The 19,436-nt window shown below is 49.1% G+C and overlaps 1 protein-coding gene across 3 annotated transcripts in view; it reads right to left on the bottom strand.

Moving 5' to 3' along the window:
* CASKIN2 (CASK interacting protein 2) overlaps positions 1-19,436 on the bottom strand; it is a 545,439-nt gene that overhangs the window by 233,218 nt on the left and 292,785 nt on the right. For all 3 annotated transcript variants that reach the window (XM_069654797.1, XM_069654799.1, XM_069654800.1), the window contains 3 exons: positions 10,047-10,155; positions 8,796-8,890; positions 4,613-4,730 (listed from right to left, as the gene is read on the bottom strand). In XM_069654797.1, coding sequence (XP_069510898.1) covers positions 4,613-4,730; positions 8,796-8,890; positions 10,047-10,155 — 322 coding nt within the window. The remainder of the gene's footprint in view (positions 1-4,612; positions 4,731-8,795; positions 8,891-10,046; positions 10,156-19,436) is intronic.

The following is a 19,436-nucleotide window of genomic DNA, read 5'->3' as shown; positions in this document are numbered from 1 at the left end:
TGATGGAAGGCCTCCCCCTTCTGTAGAAAGGTCTAGATGTTACCCCTCTGCCCCCCATTGATCTATGGGCGTCATGTTCTCGCTTGGGTTTGTCTAACATGTCATGCACTTGTTCACCAAAGATGCTTTCTCCATCAGAAGGCTTGTTGGCAACCTGAACCTTGCTATCCAAATTCGTGAGTATTTATACCACCAGCCATTTTGCTAGCTACTCATCCGTCTGTTGCCTCAGCCCCCAATATAGAAAGTCCAGGTACAGAAATCTGCCCCTCCTTTACAATGGGGAGTGCTTGGGCCCTTCTCCTCTTCTGCGCGCATCTGTATGAGGCTGTTTGCATCTAACACATCAGGATAATAAACTGGTTGCATTGGAAAGTCTTGCACATTATGGATTTGGCAGTAAGGTGGAGGAATAATGCTAGCAGAATGCTGGAGGTAATTCCTCTGCCTTACCACCAAATAACAGCCAAATCTGCAGAATACACCGCAGGCGTTCCACCGAAATCCCCATGGGGTCCAATGCACTCCAATAAATGGGACTAACACTGCCTACCACCACTAATCTGGCGGTAAGTCCACTGAACCAAGTTGAAGTAACAATAAATCCGTTTGGTGGTTTTTCTGCAGAATTACTGCTGAAATACCACCAAAGTTGTAATGAGGCCCAATGTATTAGAAACTGCTATCACTGCAAAATGCTTACTACCACGAGATGTCGTAGTTACCCTTGCTCTGATCATCATTCCGTCTGATCTACTGATAATGTCTATGCATTCATCCCTACTTTCCCAATCGCACACCCTCGCCCTAAAACGTACGGTATTTTTCCAATGTGTGCACTCTAGCCTACTCTTTTCATCTCACCCTTTTCCCACATCTTTTCCTCCACCGGACCATCTTGTGGGTGTCCCCAGCAGGGCAAACCACACCGCTTTCCGGACAAGCCGCTGTGCAGTAAGACCACTATTGTGGTGATGGGCAAAGTATCAAAACTTATTAAGATAATATTACCGAGGCCTGACTGAGGAGTCCTGCAGGCCGTAACTTGCCTCTGACCGGTGGGATGCACCGAATTTGTTTCTTTAATACCGATCATTTTTTTAGAAGTGTGCACTGACTTGTTATACACCCCAAACTCTGAGGACATCTTCAGCTTCAAACGGGATGAAAACCACTGAAGAACATCCACGCACCATTAAACAAATCTCAAATCAAATAAGGAGTGGGGAGTAAGCCGGACCGGAGTGGAAGGTAGGGACAAGAGTGGCGTCTGACTGGGAAGGGTGGTTGGAGACCTGAAGTGTAGCTCTTCCCGAAAGAGGGCCAAAGGTGGAAACAGGGGAGAGAGATGTGTCCCACTTATTTGGATCACCAGGGGTGAGAACCTCATCACACAAAGGAATGCAGCTGGACGCAGAAACCGTGCAACCCGTGGACTGACCACAGGGAACACATCACCCCTGGAGGAACCGATGGGGTGGAAATTGCTACACACTAGAATGAACGTCAGGGGAAGGGATATGGGTCGCATGTAGACATAACAACGGGAGTAGGAAATGTACTGCCACTAACGGTACTAAAAACTCACCCTTCTGCATACACCGTCTCAAACTCTGAACTAAACACAATCATATCTCTATGGCACCACAAACCGCACGCACTTCACACCACCACCACGACAAACCAATCCACACATAGCCTTGCCCAACACCACATAGCGACTACAAACCAAAAAATACACCTACGCTCAGTGACCGGTCTCTCCGATCTGAAGCTGCCAACAGCACATCACAGCTCTCTTGATCTTTTGCCCGCTCAATCCTACTAACACACCCACCACCCCGTGCATTGCAGATCCATCAGAGCACCAAGAGACCACGCAGGTGGCAATAGCGTGCGGTATAAGAACCCATAACATAACATTTGCTGAACTTCACAGGGGTCCTTCCACCGACACCGAAGCTGTGGATTTTGTTGGTAAACATATATATGAAGTGTCTGGTTGATTAATCATGGGGTGTATTTCCAAAATAATGCTGATGACCCCCCAATATAATCTTTAAACTGCTATGACAGTATGAGAAGAATTTGGTCCATCTACAGTCCATCTTCCAAGACATCTCTGAGTGGATGTCTGCTAATTGTCTAGGATTTAATCAATTCACAACCGAGATTCTGCTAATTGCCCCCTCGTACCTGCTCCTAAAAGAACTTCCCAAATGTTTTAGACCTTTCCAAATCTAACTGTTCGGTAGAAGTGGTGACGCATATAAAGTCTTTGGGGGTCTTTGTTGCTAGAGCGTTAGGTTAGTGGCCGTGTGAGGTCCGCCATCTTTCACCTTCTTCTTCACTGGTGCCTGCCTCCGACTGTGCCACGATAGCCAGGGCTATTATAGGCGGCAAACTGGACTATTGCAACAGTCTCCGCCTGGGTATGAATAAACAACAGATTACCCGCCTTCAAAATACAGCTTTCCGTATTGTACATAATATTCTATACTGAGATAATATAACCCTGCGTGTCAAAAGTTGGACTGGCTCCCTATCCAGGCCAGAATCAATTCTAAGATCTTGACCATGATGTATAAAACTTTATTTATATGGTTACCATGACATATCTGAAGAAACGGTTTGCTTGGCACAGTGCGAACAGGCCGCTTAGCTCAGCACTTTGCTTGTCTATCCAAGTCCCCAGGTATCAGAAAACCAGGGTGCTTGGGAGATCTGGTACGGTGGCAGGGAGCAAGCCTGTCGAACAGCCTGCCTAGGGGCACTGGAGAAATGTCAGACCTGCAACAGTTTAGAAAGAGTCTAAAAACCCACCTGTTTTGAGGGCTAATTTGGGTACTTTATTCTACCTCTTCACGCATTAGACCTGTTGCTGCTTTTTTATTGTTTTTATTTTTCATTGGCCAGGGAGAACACTTTGAAACCATGATGGTAGTAGCGCCTCACAGCTCCACTACATAGACGTACTTGCTGCCCTCCATGGAGTACACCGGCAAGCACCTTTGCTCTCTTGTCATTGGTGCTTTGGGCCTGACCTTTCTGCTTTAACCTACGGGCACGTCAAGGTGCTGTGGAAGACACCGGTGGCACACACCGTACTAGTCTATCCTCTGCCACCCGGGGTTGCAACCGGGCAACAAATAGGGACTTGTCCATGGTACAACGGCACTGAGGCCAGGAGAAATGAACATGGGAAAAAACCTTGCATGCATTAGATACGACCTTCCCGGTTCGCAAAAGAAAAAACGTCAAAGCCAGTCCAGGCACAGCCACCAATGCTCCCTATTTTGGAAGGAGTCTCCCAATTTTGCAGCACAAAATGATATCATTGTGCAACTTTTTTTTATATACTCTCTCTTCTTTAAAATGTACATTACTCCAGTGGAAGTCAAAAGGAACGTTTTCCCTATGAAAAGGATGGATGTTTTCCCCTAGTAAGTGTTCCAACACGTTAAAGCGACCTCCCTCTATATATGGCTTATTCCAGAGTAGTTTCTTGCTGGTCTTTTCTCTTCCATGTCTGAAGGGATGGTGGAAGCGTGACGAAGGCATCGACTTCCTGGAGTTACACAATCACCCACTTATCAAACGACTTTTCAAAAATCAAGGACTGATTTAAACCCCGGGTTACATTTCGCTGTAAAACCCCTGGAATGGCGACTTGTAAAGGGAATGTACCTATTGGCTTGAGGCAGGTGGGTTGGGGAGAGGGAAGACCTCCGACTATTAATCCATTTGATGATCTCTTCCAGATCCCAGCAGGAACAGTCAGTTTGGTGTCTGGAGCGTGGTGAAGACAGGCTTATGATACACGATGGTGAATCTAATGGCTTTGGCCGCTAGGCGGGAATCTTCTTGCCGTGAAAGTGATTGGTTCTGATTCGCTGGTGTGGTTACTTCTCAGCCACCAGTGCAGGCAGTAGCCGGCCTTGGGCGGATTCTGCCGGCGCATTTGGCAGTTTCGTGGTTAATGATACTCGGGAGACTTACCTGCGAGGCGTGTGCCCCAGCGCGTGCGGCTGGCGACCTTCCATCGCCACGGATTTGTGAGTTCGTAGTCCAAGCTGCTGACACACAGTATCTTTCAGAATAGAAAGCGCCCCATTTCCTCACCCAATACACGGACTCTGCTGCCTATTGGAAGCATGTCTGGAGGTCAGGCTGCATTTGGCCCACTGCTTTTCTGTCAGTAGTCTTGAGTTTTAGGAAGAAATTCATCACCAAGGAGCATACGCGTTGATGTCTTGATTCCTAGGCATGGCCACGTTACCAACCCTGTGCTCTTCAACCCCGGGTGAATGCTTCTAAGCGCACATGGCACAACCTGAACCCTGTATTTGCATATCTCATACTCCAGAAATCCCTACAATGTTTACAAGCTCTTCTCATCACACCGGCTTTGGAAAATGACCCTTAGAGTAACCTTGGCACGTTTGTCATCTGCCTGTGTCACACCATCCCTTCCTCCTCCCAAACTCAACCTCCCATACCATCACTTGCTTACCCGCACAGACAGGCGCCATCCCAGACCTCCCACCAGCCCCACCACAGCCCGACCCTGTGTTACTGCCACCCTCCCTTGCAGCCCATGTCCCTCACTGACCCAGCCGCTTGCTGATGACCTCCACGATGGACGGTGGGAAGAAGCCCACGCGATCGGTGCCCTTCTGGGCGTCGTGGATGTGACCCTTCCAGCGATCATCAGTGGGCTGCTCCAGGACCTGGAGGAAGAAGGACAGAGGTCACCCGCATGCGACAGAGTAGAGGCGACTGCGTGAAAGTGTAAGAGCTCTGGTGGTGGTGGAACATGTAGGACCCCTGGCTGGCCCTAAAGGGCGGTGTATAAATGCAGGTTGCAGAGAAATGCATGGGAACTGGAGCTGGAGAGAATGATGTGGAAAAGTCAGATTAGCTCAATCAGCCATGTGTTTAATGTTTCTGTGCAGTTGGGGGTTGTGACCGTGATCAATCTCTGGGAAAGCCCATTTGACATGCTGTGTGTAAAGCTCAGAGCACCCCTGCAACGGTGTTCCAATGACCTGCGGTGCCAGGTAGGGGCTGTGGCAAATCACTGAGGACCTACAAGCAGGCTAAAGCAAGACCTCCTCCCTCAACCTATGCGCCCTTAGCAGAACGGGTGGTGGCAGCCTCCACTGGACCATAGTGGTCTTTTTTGACGGAAACGGTGCATCATCGAGTAGGAGTGAGAGCATGTACACTAATGTCTGCTCATAGTCAGAAGGCCTCCAATACAGGGAATGGCAGTTCTAGCCTCTCACCTCATTACTAAAACTCGGGACATCCTGTCCTCTCTCTCCCTCTCCTCTACGCCACACCCTTCTCTCTCCTGCACCCCCAGGCCCTATTAGCCCCCTCCCCTTCCCTCCTACTTTCCTCTTTCTCTCCCATATCACCTGGTGAGGTCTGTAGACTAGTCCGCTCTATGAAAGTCTCATCCAAATAGGTGCTCCCCTGCTCCTCCAGAACTATCAAGGACAACATTGTCTCCCTTGCTCCAGCCTCGGCTGACTTATGCATTCACTCCTTTGCCACTGGATCCTTCCCGTCAATCCTCTAGCACTCCCTTGTGCAACCCTCTCCTCAAAAAGCCTCCTGCTGACCCTTCCTGTCCAGCTAACGACTGCCCTATCTCCATTACCCCCTTTCTGGGCAAACTCTTGGAGAAGCTTGCCATCTCCGAGTTTATCTACCACATGGAATCTGTTGGTTGTCACCACGACCACCAGTCTGGCTTCAGAGCTGCTAGAGGAACGGAAACTGCACTCCTGAACACCTGTGAAGACCTGCTCTCTAATCTTGATTCCAACTCTCCTTCCGTTCTCATCCTTCTTGACCTTTCCTCTGCTTTTGATACGGTCAATCATGCCACCCTTATAAATTGGCTCTGTGATACCCTTGAAATCCAGGATCAGGCTCTGGACTGGCTGACCTCCTTCTCTGAACAACCCTCCCAGGTTCAACTGGGCCCTTTTCTCTCCTCCATCTCACTCTCCACATGTGTTGTCCCTCAAGGGTCTATTCTCTCGCCTTGGTTTTTCAACATATACCTTGCCCCCAACCCCATTTGATCTCTGCCTTCTCTCCTAACTTCCAGTGTTATGTGGACGACACACAACTCTCCTTGAAGCTTCCCTTCTCTGCCTCCTCCTGTTCCTCTCTCATTCCTGACTGTCTGCCATTCTGACAAGGGGCACTGCCAACGATCTCTGTCTTAATGCCAGTAAAACTGGGATCCTCCTCATTGGGACCCCAGCTCCCTCCTACACTCTGGCTTGCCTTCTTTGGGCCTCTACTTCTCACCCTCTGGTGAGGCAAAAAACCTTGGTATCATCTCCGACTCCTCTCTCCTCACATCACGGACCTTGCCAAGAAGGCCCACTTTCAGCTGCACCTCCTCGGAGGCATTCTCCCTTTCCTCACTTTCCCCCAGAAACTCAATGTCTCCAGAGCTCTGGTCCTCTCCAGGCTGGACTACTGCAACAGCCTCATCTTCAATTTACCTAACTCCCCCCTTTGCCCCCTTCAACTATTCCAGAATAGGACTGCGAGACATAACCTTGGCCTCAAGCCATGTGACCACATCTCTCCAGCCCTAAACTCTCTCTTCACTGTATCCCAGTTGTTGCGAGGATCAAGTTCAAAACCCTCTGCATCATCCACAAGGCTTTCTGGGACTGGGACTTCCCTACATCCAACTCTCTCACCCTAAATACCTCTCTGCTAAAGCCTTTCGGTCTTCTAGCTCCAACTCTCTGCAGATCAGACGCTTCTCCAAGCAGAGAGTGGGAGGTAGATCTCTCTCCTCCGCAGGTGTTTCCTTCTGGAATGACCTCTTACCCCCCTCAGACTTGAGCTGGATCTCCTTAAATTCCAGGAGCTTCTCAAGGCCCTCCTTTTCTCCTTCCCTCTTGCCCTCCCCTGTTATTGGTCCCCCTCTGCTTCTTGACTGGCTGCCTGGTTCCTTCAAATTCTTACAGGCCACCAGCCCCTTCCTGACCAGTCTATCCCCCACCCTCAGCCTGCCCTTGCCCTTCTGGGTCCCTCTTGCCTGCATTAGCCTGGCTGGGATTGCACCCCTTGTGACCCTCCACCCGCGTTCCTCGCACTTAGAATGTGGATCTTCTGCATCGGCACTCTCTTCTCCCTGGGCTTTATCCACATGGCCTCCCCTGGCACTCGCCTAACCCCCCGGCACTTCCCCCCTCTCCCCTGCACTTCTGTTACTGCACTTGCACGATCCAAATAAGGGCTAGTAGGACCGTTTTTGTTTTGTCCCGGTTCCTCCTCCCACCCCCTTGTCTTGTTGCGCCTTGAAACACATTGGGCCTCATTACAGGTCACCCGGTATGGAAATAACGGTGGCGGTAAACCCGCCGCCACTGTTGTTTCCATACCGAGTGATCCCGAGTCCTGCAGGCGGAGGTGTCATTCCTGCCAGGTCTGAGCTGGCGGGTTTAACACCGCCCGCCTGCAGGTGGACGAGGAAACACCAGCACCATTACGAGATCGTGCCAGTGTTTCCATGGTCCCCATTCCCATGGAGTCCTATAGGACTCCATGGGAATGGATATTTACTGAATTCTGCCTCTGGAATTCCCGGGTCACCGGGGTTGTAATGCCCCGGTAACTCCGGGAATCACAGAGGCGGAATGGTAAAACGAGTCTGGCAGTAACCGAGCCAGAAAAACCGGCAGGTTACTGACGGACTCGTAATGAGGCCCATTGTGTTTAGGCCCATTATAAAAAAGAAAAGACATTAAATAAGCCCTTTCTGCATAGACTGAACAGAGGGTGGTCAGCCACTGATGGAAATTCCTTGCAGACTGACTATACTGCCCCTTTGAAAGTTCCAAATGATACAGAGCAAGAGGTGTCTTTGAAATGGTCAGGTCGCTGTGTTCGAGCTTTGGGGCCTGATCACGACCTTGGCGGTAACCCTTAAATCCGGCGGTAGCGCTATTACCGCCGGATTTAAGGGTCTGCCGAATTAGGGCTTCGGCGGATTTCGCCCCAGCTCTTAGCAGGGGGAAATCCGCTGAATGGGCTCAATGGGGAATGGGGACTTCCAAGTCCGCCCAACTCGTGATCCCGCGCTATTAGCGCCGGGGGCTATGGCGGTCGTGCCAATAGCATTAGCGTTCCCGCCGAGGTCGTGATCAGGCCCTTGGTGTTGATAGGAAGTAGGGATTACCCACTTTCTTTCTGGGTGCATAAGTATCGCACATAAGACAGTCCCCCTCAACTGATCGTCCCTAAGGACACTGTGCCTTCTCTTTTATAGCTTAAGCTCTCCTTGCCGGTGCACCAGAGGGTAAGAGTGGAAAACGTGAGTGGCACTCTGTATGTCGAGTACCTAGTATAGCACATCCAAGACATTTGCTTTCGTTGCCCAACTCGCTACTCCTAATAATTAACTGACTTCCCCTGTTGGGTCTTTAAACCCTGACGCGTGGAGATGTTTGCTGCAACACTTACCACCCTTCAAGGGGTTACCTGGGAGATGGCTATCCAGTGGGGCAATGAGGGGTGAGAGCTTGGGAGCTGTTATGGCGTAAGGCACTAGTGAGCTAGTGTAGGAGGACTGCTAATATGATGTGTAGGGCTGCTGGTGGCGGAATGGCGTAGGTGTACTGGCTGTGCAACACTGTAGGAGTAACCACATTCGGACTGTGTTGAGCATGGACTACAGAATGGTCTAGGAGCACTGGGAGGGAGCGCTGGTAAGAGGGTGCTGAAAGAGCGTGACGGTGCAGTCTCTTCCTTACCATGATGATATCTCCGGCTCGGATATTCAGAGCTGTTGGGTCATGGATGTTCCAGAAATCCTTCAGCGCTCTCACTTGCAGGATCCCAGAGGCTTCTGGAAGGGAACGAAGAGTGTGATGAGGGGAGGCAGATCCCACCATTGACATATGATTACCATGAATAATAGGATTAGCGACACAACACACCACACCACTAATCTGGCCAATGGGCCCCAGGGCCAGGTATAATTCTTCAGCCTCCATGGATATAGATTTGTGCTGCCTTTTCATATCAAGAACCCCCTCTGCCCCCCACCCACTCCCAGCTGTCTTTTGTGGATGTGCACCACGACTTTGGTTAAGGCTTTATTAAGGAGGAGGGATTCCAGGATGAGGAGCCTTTGAGCCTAAATGCCCTCCTTCCCAAAGTACTCATGTATGCTTACACATGCCCTTCCAGATCTGCTGGCCCAATAGTGCTTTACTTATTTGCTGTTCAAGTAATGAGGGAGTCAGCCGTAGGAAGACCAGCGACTGGAAATAGCGCCTTAACCTCAAACACCCAAGGTAGGAGCTGTGAAAAGAGTCGGCTTACGGGTATTTTGGCAGCAAGATTGGAGACCAGGCTAAGTCTCAACAGCAGTCTTCCTCAGCCCAGTTATTTCAGCACCAGTAGACTCCAACATGGCAAGCCTCAACACAGCAGCACCCGGTCCATGTTAAATGATGCCAGTAGGGTGAGGTCCAGCACACCAGAGGAGTAAGCCTCCCCATGCAATATCAGCCTATCAAACTATTAGCTACTAGTGCACAGGCCTGTGTACATCGGACAAAGTGCAGGTTTTCATTGACACAGTAGGACCACTATAGATCCAAAGCCTACAGCTGCATCTATCAGTGACAACTGGCTAAGATATGCAAATTGGACCACAGTATAACCCAAGGTAACAGCTTCCTCTAGCTGAGCATTCTGTGCATTCGGGCAGCCTCTACTGCAGATGACGGCTTCGGACAAACATATATCTGGCCTTTTATTATATAGTAATATGATATGATGGTCTATACCACTGATGCGGTACTGCTGGAAGGAATCTGGCACTAGTCTTCCCCATCCAGCAATGCTTGTTAAATATTGTATTCCTGCTGGAGGACTCAAGCACTTTGACACTCGAGTGACTAGCCGCAGTGTGCCCCCAGCAGTGGCCATTTAGTGTCACAGACCACAGCAGTGTAAACCCCTTGTTCCGGGAGGGCCTCCTCGGCTGCACTCACCTCTCAATAACTGCTTGATGTCTTTGCTGGCGTGGGACGCTGTGAACTGGTTGACTATATCCAGTGCAGTCTGGCTGTAGGTGTTCCTGATGTTCACATCGATGCCATTCTGCACACACAAAAAAAGAGCTGTGAAGGACGGTTGCTCAAACCCAGCCTTCTCAAGGTCATCCTCTTCCCACCCCACAAATCAGGACCCTTCATCAAGGGAAGAAGCCGATTCTGGAATAGACCTTTATCCCAAGCAGATGGTATCCAGTTAATAACAATCTGATCCTTCACAGAACCCCATCTTCCTCCAAATCACTGCTCCCATACCAGTTGTTGAGAGATGATGGAAAGGGGGGGGATCAGGTGGCATACCCCCTAGTCACATGCACTCTCCTTAAAGTTCAGAAGGTCTGGTTGTCGGCAGAGCGAGAGGGTTCCCCTGCCAACCGCATTGCATACCTCTCAACCTAGGAGAAATTCAAGGTTTTTGGCGGGTGAGAGCCAATTAAAGTTTATGGAAGGATAAGGCGCATACCATTACAGTGAACTGAGTCGATGGCAGGTGACACCAGCCATATGCGGGAGAGTTAACAGTGAGTCAGAGTAGACTGCACGGAATCCCGCAGAGCAGATGGGCCAGAGTAGGTTTACAGAAAGTAGCTTCCTTTCTCGAACATTCCTTTGGAGGCCACACTGTCCACTCAAACAGTTCTCAACTTTTGAAAAATATATCAAGGTGCAGACTGGAAGCAGAATATTTTAGAATAACCCCCAGAGGACATCTGTGTGGTTTATAGGGGACTGCCACCGCGACGAGGAGAAGGTCACCAGAAACAATGCTGTGCATCGATTTATACTGATTGACAATTGAAAGTGCTATGCAGTGCACAAAGGGCTGGCATCTGAATGGCTGGAGCAGACCCTCTGCTGGGTGCTTCACAAACTTTTAGAAATACAGCAGTGAATACATTCAAGAGAAAAGCGCTGGGGAAGACACTTGAAACTGTAAATGAAGAGAGCAAAATGCAAACTATAAAGTAATTCCAGTATTTACAGGTCTGCAATCCTCTTCGGACGGTGCTTGGGCTCATCGAGGGTGCGGCTAGGATAGCACTCAAGGCTCTCCGATGTCATCCTGGGAGAGGGAGGTGGTTCTCAAGCGTGATCTTGAAGTCAGTCACTGTATGACTCCTTTATCTCAGGGTGAATGGGTGCATGGAGAGCCAGGAGCGGGGGTTCTGAAGGGTGATCTTGAAGTCAGTCACTGTGGGAGTCCTTTATTTCAGGGTATATGGAAACATGGAGAGCCAGGAGCGGGGAAGTAGCTGAAGCAGGAGACAGCAAAGGGCGAAGGAGGACAGTTGGGCTGAGCAGAGCTTGGGAGGACAGGGGGAGTATTATGAGAGAGAATTAGCTGATTTATGGTGAAGTGGCTAGCCCATGGTAGGATCTAAATATGAATAGGGTGCGATGTCTCATGGAGAGCCACCATACGGTGCACAGAGGTGGAAGCGCACCATTGGAGGTTGTTGTAGAGGGTACGGGTAGCAGAAATCTATACATTGAAAAGAGAAGCAAAGCAGTACGTTGGCGTCTCAGGAGGAGGATGGAGTGGTAATCCACCCTGCCGAGGAGCATGGTGGCGAGGAGTGTTCTGATAGAATGGAAGGGTTGCCAGTCAATTCGTCGAAAAAAATTGGTCGACCAGACAAATGGTCGAAGCAAATTGGTCGAAAACCATTTCGTCAAAAAAATTTTTTTTCTATTTTAACCCTTTATTTTTTTTTTTTTTTGGGGGGTCCCCCCCCCAACCCCCTTTTTGCCTTAAAAAACCTTTTTTTGCCTAAACGAACACCCAAAAAAATATATATAATTTAAAAAAAAAATTCGACGAAATGGTTTTCGACGAAATTGCGTCGACCAATTTGAGGTCGACGAATTGACTGGACACCAATGGAAGGTGAGATGGGAACAGATTTCATGGCTATTCAGGAAGGTTGGGCCTAACACTCATAACAGAGGGTTGACTAAGTGCTGGGGTTTCAGATCTCTATTCAAGAGAGTGGTGCAACGTGGGGGAAGGAGGGCGGGGAATAGGATAGGGATAAGGCGTGTGGCACTGGCAGCACGGAGAAAGATCACTTCAATTTAAGAGGAGTTGAGCCAATCGTCAAGCAATGCAGCTCAATACACTGATGGATACCAGATGGGCAGTCAGTGATGCAGAGGGACAGCAGATCAGTAAAAGAAGGGATCCTCGAGAAGATCTGAGTACCAGCTGCCAACAGAGGATATGAAAATCACAAGGAGGTGATGATTCTGCAGAGAAAGGGGGTGTACAGTGCAAAGAAGAAGGGACAAACCATGGACCATTGCTGGGCCCCTATGAGAAAGCGGGTGGAAAAAGTGCTGCCAGGTTGAACAGAACTAGGAAAGGAGTGATGAGCAAGGTAGAAGGCCATCAAAGCAAGGATGTCGCCCTGAAAGCAAACATCCGAGAGTGCCTGAACGGGGGAGGGTCAACTCTGTCAAATGCAGCAGTTACATCAAAGAGAATGCATAAAAACGACAGGCGGTGAGGGAGCTAAAGCGCCGTCTCTGTGCAGTGTCTGCGGCAGAACCAACATTGGACACTAACCACTTCATTTGGGATTATCTAAAAATAAAGTGTAATGTAGTTAGAACAGGAGAAAGCGAGGGAGCATGGCACTTGATTCCGAGATTAGAAAGGGAATGTCGTTTGTGTGGTGAACGTGTATTGGAGTCAGCCATACACCTTCTATGTCAACGTGAAGCAGTGGCGGCTGCAAGACTCGGGGATGGTCTTGCTATTGGATGGGGACAGAGCCTTCTGAGGACAGGCAGTGGGACACACGCATGATGCGAAACGATCATGCTTGCATTGTTTTTTTCTGTTTGTTCTGGAGAGAAATTGTAAAGATTATGGAAGTGTTATTATGATGGGGGAGTGGATGGGAGTCCCTCCTGTCACGTTTTAGTGGAAGCTTTTAATTATGTTGTATATGGTAGAGTGATGTTTGGATGGCATTCGTGAAAAATTGAATAACTAGATCACAATAAAATAAAATATTTACAAAATTGCATAGTGTCATTGTGTCCATTGTCCTCCAGGCAGACAGTGGTATGGATGTGGACAACATGCTCAAGAAAATGTGGTCTCCCAGTGAGCAAGGAGAAAGACTGATCATTGGTTGGCTGGACTGCTGGCGTAAGCAGTGGGTTTCTTCAACATGCATATGATGGTGGCCATCTTGCAGCAGGCTGAAGACATTCCCAAGGGAAGTGAAAGGTTGAGGAGAAGTCAGAGGTAGGAGCAGGCTAGGAGTGCCACCAGTCAGTAAGAGCATTTGGCAGCCTGGAGGATAGGTGCCAGTTCTGCTGGGATGGGTGGTGGGATGTTCAATAGTGAGGTGAGGGGGGTTGCATGAATGTAGGAGGAGGAGCAAATGAGAGGGGGTCTGACAAGGCGTTGCATATATATAGATGTTCAAGGAGTAGCAGCTGGCAAAGTCATCAGCTGAGAGTTGAGAGGAGAAGGAGCAGAGCAGAAGAGGAGCAAGCATGGACTATAAGTGTTTTGGAGAGCATGGAAGGAAAGAGGAGCGGAGGTTAGGTCAGTGTAATAGCTGGACAAAGCAGAGTCCAAAGCTCTAGCGAGAGCAAGGAGCGATTCCTTGTAGGAAGCAATGAGAGACAGCGTGAGGTCTGCACCAGTGGCGCAGGTAGATTTACTGGGATGCCCTCAGCTGTTGGGATGGCTGGGGAACAATATTGTTGAGGACCACAGGGAGGGGAATGAGCAGGGTAATGGTGCCCGCAAGGGAGCAGCTAGTGCAGAACAATGCTCCAGAAATGTCAATGCAATGTCATCAAATGGTGGCGGGAGAATGTGAGGTAAGGTCCTGCAGTTGTCTAGCTGTGGGAGGACAGTGGACATGAAAGGGATGTGGGCCCCAAGCTTGCTGTGCCTAGTGGCCCAAGCTATATACCAGTGATGATGCCCAATGAGGCCGAAAAATGTCTGGAAGTGCTTGTGGTCTTGTGCAGAAGGGATGTGACCGAGAAGTTTCAGCCGGTTGTCCCCTTTGAGGAGGGAGCAAGCCTGATTTGCATATGGTCTTTCCCCTTCTGTGATGGCATGGCAAAAACAAAGCTCATTAAAAACCTTCCATCCAGGACACTTCAGTTTTGGATTGGTCGGTGGCCAGAGAGTCAGGTTTAAATGTGTCTTTTGCGATTTCAGAACGAGGGGAGCGGGAGAGTGAAATGTAGAAGAGAATGGTGAGATGTGCGGATATAGTGAAGAGGAGAGGAAGATCACACCAAATGCGTTGCCACGATTGTGGGTTAGAAGGTTATGAAGGGTGACCAGAAACTGGTAATTTCGAGTCCAGATGGGGTTTGTGGGGCTTCTCGCCTTGAAAAGTTGAAGAGTCCAATGAGCATGGACGTCCATTCACCACAATGCCTGGGGAAACGGAAATGACATCCCACACCGACATCCCAGGAACTGAAATCACATGACCTTCAACCCTAATGACATAACACTGAGGGATGTCACTTGACCTGTGAGCCTGATGTCATCAAATTGAGGATGTAAACACAAATTAAATGCGATTAAGATGAATGAAACAACAAATAGCTACTGAAGAAGACTAAACAATACTTAGCTACCGATCATACTTAAACTAGGGAAATGCATCAATATAGCCATTGGTGGGTCATATAATATGACAGGGGCTACATCGAGCACAGCCGACATTGGCCTGAGGCAATGCCTTCATATGCTTTTGCAACCACATATGGCCAGTTGCTGCTATATTATACCAGTCACAGCCTCACGTGGTCACATTGTAATGTGGGGACTGTATTTCAAATGTTCTGTCGTGATATGCCCGGTTTAGCCTCTTATAGGCAGGTACTACCATCTGATGCCAATTATAGCCTCACATGACCGATAATAGAGAGTACAAAATAGAGAATTAATTTTTAAAAATACTGAATAAAAAATAAATATATATATATATATATATATATATATATATATATATATATATATATATATGATACATTACTCACCGTAATCGTATTTCTGATGCTTGTATCTGCTTAGATTCACATGCTGTGCATAGGCCGACATCTAGTGGAAGCTGCAGAGTATTACAGTTTGTTTTTCGAAACTCGAAAATGGGCATCGACACAGGGCGTGCCAGTAATACTATCCCTAGTGTGACGTCCACTGTACCCAAGATCCCTCACGCGTCTAGGATCCTCAGATTGTATTTTTTCTGACATGAGGTAGCATGAGGAGTAGCGTGAGTACAGATAATCCAAGCAGATAGATAGAAAGGTAAGACTACAAGCAACCATGCGCCTTCTCTCAGAGGGGAGGAAGGGTGGGTCGCATGTGAATCTAAGCAGATACAAGCATCAGAAATACGATTACGGTGAGTAATGTATCCCTTCTGAGGCTTGTGGCATCTGCTTAGATCACATGCTGTGCATAGATTAGCGAGCAGTACCTGAAGAAGGAGGTGGGATGTGAGAAGGGTCATGAGCAAATAAGTGTCTTAGAACCACTTGTCCCATTTGTGTATCTGCCTTGGAATGGGTGTCAATGCAGTAATGCTGAGTAAAAGTGTGAATAGAGCTTCAAGTAGCTGCTTTGCAAATGGTGTCAAGGGGTACATTTGCAATGAAAGCCAGAGTGGCCCCAATGCCTCTAGTAGAGTGGGCTCTTGGCGTGAAAGGCAGAGTTCTTTCAGAGAGTGAGTAACACAGCTGGATACAGTTAATAATCCACTTCGAGATGGCACCTTTAGAGACGCAATCCCCCTCTCTGCCTGTAGCTACGGAGACAAACAGTTGATCTGTTTTCCTTAGCGGTCTGGTTTTATCTACATAGTAGAGGACCGCCCTGCGCACATCTAGGGTGTGTAGTTTCACCTCAGCCGAGCTTTGAGGGTCCTGGATGGACTGGTTTACGTGGAATTTAGATATAAACTTAGGTGAGAATCTAGGGTGTGTGCGTAAAACCAGTTTGTCTTTATGGACAGTAAAGAAGGGATCCTGCACTGACAGAGCCTGAATTTCACTGACCCTTCTTATAGAAGTAATAGCTACTAAGAAGGCCGTTTTATAAGTCAGGTGTTTGAGACTGCTTTTATGCATGGGCTCGAAAGCGGGGCCCATGAGCTTAGATAGCACCACATTAAGGTCCCACCCTGGTGGTGGGTTTGAAATAGGAGGGTGAAGTCTCTTTACTCCTTCCATCAAGGCTTTAACTACTGGTACTTTCCACCACGAGACCTTGTTATGGGAAGTAGTGTATGCCGACAGGGCTGCCAGGTGTACTTTCAGTGAGTTAAAAACCAATCCTGCATCTAGCAGGTGGAGCATGTATGTAACAATAGTGGAAGGAGTGCAATCAACTGGGTTGATTTGTCTACTCTGGCACCAGATAACGAATCTCTTCCACTTGTCGAAGTAACAGTGCCTTGTGTTTGGTTTCCTAGATTCCTTTAGGATGTCCATACACCTCTGTGGTAAATTGAGATGTCCAAACTCTATGACCTCAGGAGCCATGCTGCCAGGTTCATTGAGTTGGGTTGCTGATGCACTGTTTGACCTTGGTGCTGGGACAGTAGGTTGTACCAGGCTGGAAGTTTGATGGGCTCGCACACCGCCATCCTGCGTAGGTGTGGGAACCACGGTTATCTTGCCCACATGGGAGCAACTAGGACGAGCGTCATCGACTCTCTGTTCATCTTGTTGACCACCTTCCTGATGAGAGGAGTTGGTGGAAAAGCGTACGCAAACATCCCTGACCAGTTCATCCACAGGGCGTCCCCTGGGAGTCTGGTTGGGGGAACCTGGATGCAAATCCTGGGCATTGTCTGTTTTCGCTTGTGGCGAATAACTCTATAGTGGGGAAACCCCACTGAGAGGAGATATCTTCTACGACCTCTCTGTGTAGAACCCATTCGTGTTCCTCTGGGAGGGAGTCTCTGCTCAGAGCATCTGCTAGGGAATTGAGTTCCCCTGGAACATGTTGTGATGACAGGAAGATTTTCCGTCTGAGTGCCCATATCCAGATTTTCTGGGCAAGCTTGGACAGATTTGGCGAACGAGTCCCTCCTTGCTTGTTCAGGTAGAACATGGCTGTTGTGCTGTCCGTCCGGATTTGCACTGACAGGTTTAGTAGGTGGGGCTCGAACGCTTGAAGCGCTCTGAATACTGCCAGAAGCTCTAGCAGGTTGATGTGGTTCTTGGCGACTGAGGGAGACCAGAGACCCTGAGCTGTGTGGTGGAGATGGTGAGCTCCCCACCCCGTCAGACATGCATCGGTAGTGACTACTGCCTGTACTTCGGGATCCTAAAAGGGTTTTCCCTGTGCAAGATTCTCTCTTGTCCACCAGTGAAGGCTTTGTACTAGTGTTGGCAAAACGACCACTAGATCGTCCCACTGACCACTTGCCTGAGACCACTGCTTCGCCAACCATTCTTGCATGGGACGCATGCGCAGGCGCGCATGGGGGACCAGGTAAATACATGGCGCCATCATGCCCAGCAAACGCATTGCTTTGCGTACCGTTATTTGGTGACCGGACTGATATTGAGGAATTTGCAGTAGTATATTCCGAATTCTTTCCTCTGAAGGAAATGTTAACCCCTCTTCAGTATCTAGGATTGCTCCTAGGAACTGTTTGGAGGTGCTTGGCACCAGGCTTGACTTTTTCTCGTTGATTGAGAAGCCTAATTCGTGGAGGAGGTCGATAGTCCTTTGGATGTTTGTTCTGCAAATTACTGGGGTTTCCCCCGTTATGAGCCAGTCGTCCAGATTAGGGTACACCGGGATTGCCTCCCTGCGAAGGTGTACAGCCGCCACCGCCAGTACCTTGGTGAATACCCTTGGTGCTGAAGCTATCCCGAAGGGCAGTACCTTGAACTGGTAGTGCCGACTGTCCACCTTGAAGCACAAGTACCTTCTGTACGCTGGGAACATGGAAATATGAAAATAGGCATCTTTCATATCCAAGGTTGCCATGTAATCCCCCTTTTTTAGGAGGGGGATTACCTCTTGTAGCGTAGTCATGCAAAACTTTTGGGGCTTGACATACTTGTTGGCAGGCCGTAAGTCCAATACTGGGCGCATTGTCAAATCTTTTTTTGGCACAAAAAAGTAAGTTGAATAAATACCCTTGTTTACCTGGTGTCCCGGGACGAGTTCTATCGCGTCCTTTGCTAGCAGATTGGCGATCTCCTCGAGGAGAATCTTCTGATGTTCTAAAGATTGTACTCTTTGTCGTGGAGGATGGTTCCGGGGACGCTGCAGTAGTTCTATACAGTACCCTGCGGATACTGTTGACAGCACCCATCTGCCTGATGTGATCCCTTCCCAAACCTTGGTGAAGTTGGAAATACATCCCCCTACTGGGGTTGCGTGAGAAGGGACCCTGAACTGAGCGTCACTGCTTTGGTGGAGGCGTGCCGCCTCCTTTACTGGGGCTGCCTCTGCCTTTACCACGTCCTCTCCAATTACCCCTGCCGTAACCCTGGGTAGACTGTTGGCTGTTGGTGTTCCACTGTGTACCCTGCCCCTGGGAATAGTTAGATCCTCTCTGGGAATTCTGGCCGCGTGGGCGACCAAAATTACTATTCCCTTTCTGGTTCGGGGGTTTATTGGTTAACTGGCCAAGGGACTGGAGTGTCTCGTATTCGTCCTTGGCATTCTTCAGCGCGTCCTCGACCGCCTTAACAAACAACAGATTGGCTTCCACCGGTTTGTCCAACAATGATGCCTGGGTTTCTGCCTTAAAACCAGACTGCCGTAACCACGCATGTCTCTTGATAACAGTACCTTCTGCTATCAATCTGCCTGCGTTGTCCGCGGCGTCAAAAGTTGCTTTTAAAATGCAACCAGACACGGCTCTACCCTCTGCGGAAATTCGTGCTAACTGGCCCTTTAAGGGTTCTGGTGCAGAGGCTATGAGTGCCGCGGCTTCTTCCCACTGATGGCAGTTGTAGCTGGCCAACAGGGTGGTGGAGTTTGCAATCCTTGCCCGATAGGCGGACGTTGAGGCTACTTTCCTGCCGAAACCATATAGTTTTTTGGTCTCCTTGTCTGGAGGAGCTTCGGACGATGACAAGGGTGTTCCAGCCCTCTTACGAGTGTTAGTGACAACTAGGGCGTCTGGCTTCAGATGTCCTCTTATATAGAGAGGGTCAGACTGGGCTGCCCTGAAAAGTTTTTCAACTCTGGGATTGACTGCTCTGGTGAGGTTCGGGTTCACCAGGGACGGGTCTATTCTTCGGCTGAATAGTCTTAAGGATAGGGATGGTCTGGGCAACAGGCCTCCTTTCTCCCACTAACTGCTC

This window comes from Ambystoma mexicanum, chromosome 3q (assembly GCF_040938575.1).
Source record: "Ambystoma mexicanum isolate Mex_15411 chromosome 3q, UKY_AmexF1_1, whole genome shotgun sequence".
Lineage (NCBI taxonomy): Eukaryota > Metazoa > Chordata > Amphibia > Caudata > Ambystomatidae > Ambystoma > Ambystoma mexicanum.
Note: the sequence above shows the minus strand (reverse complement) of the source record. Positions and strands in the feature narration are given on the sequence as shown.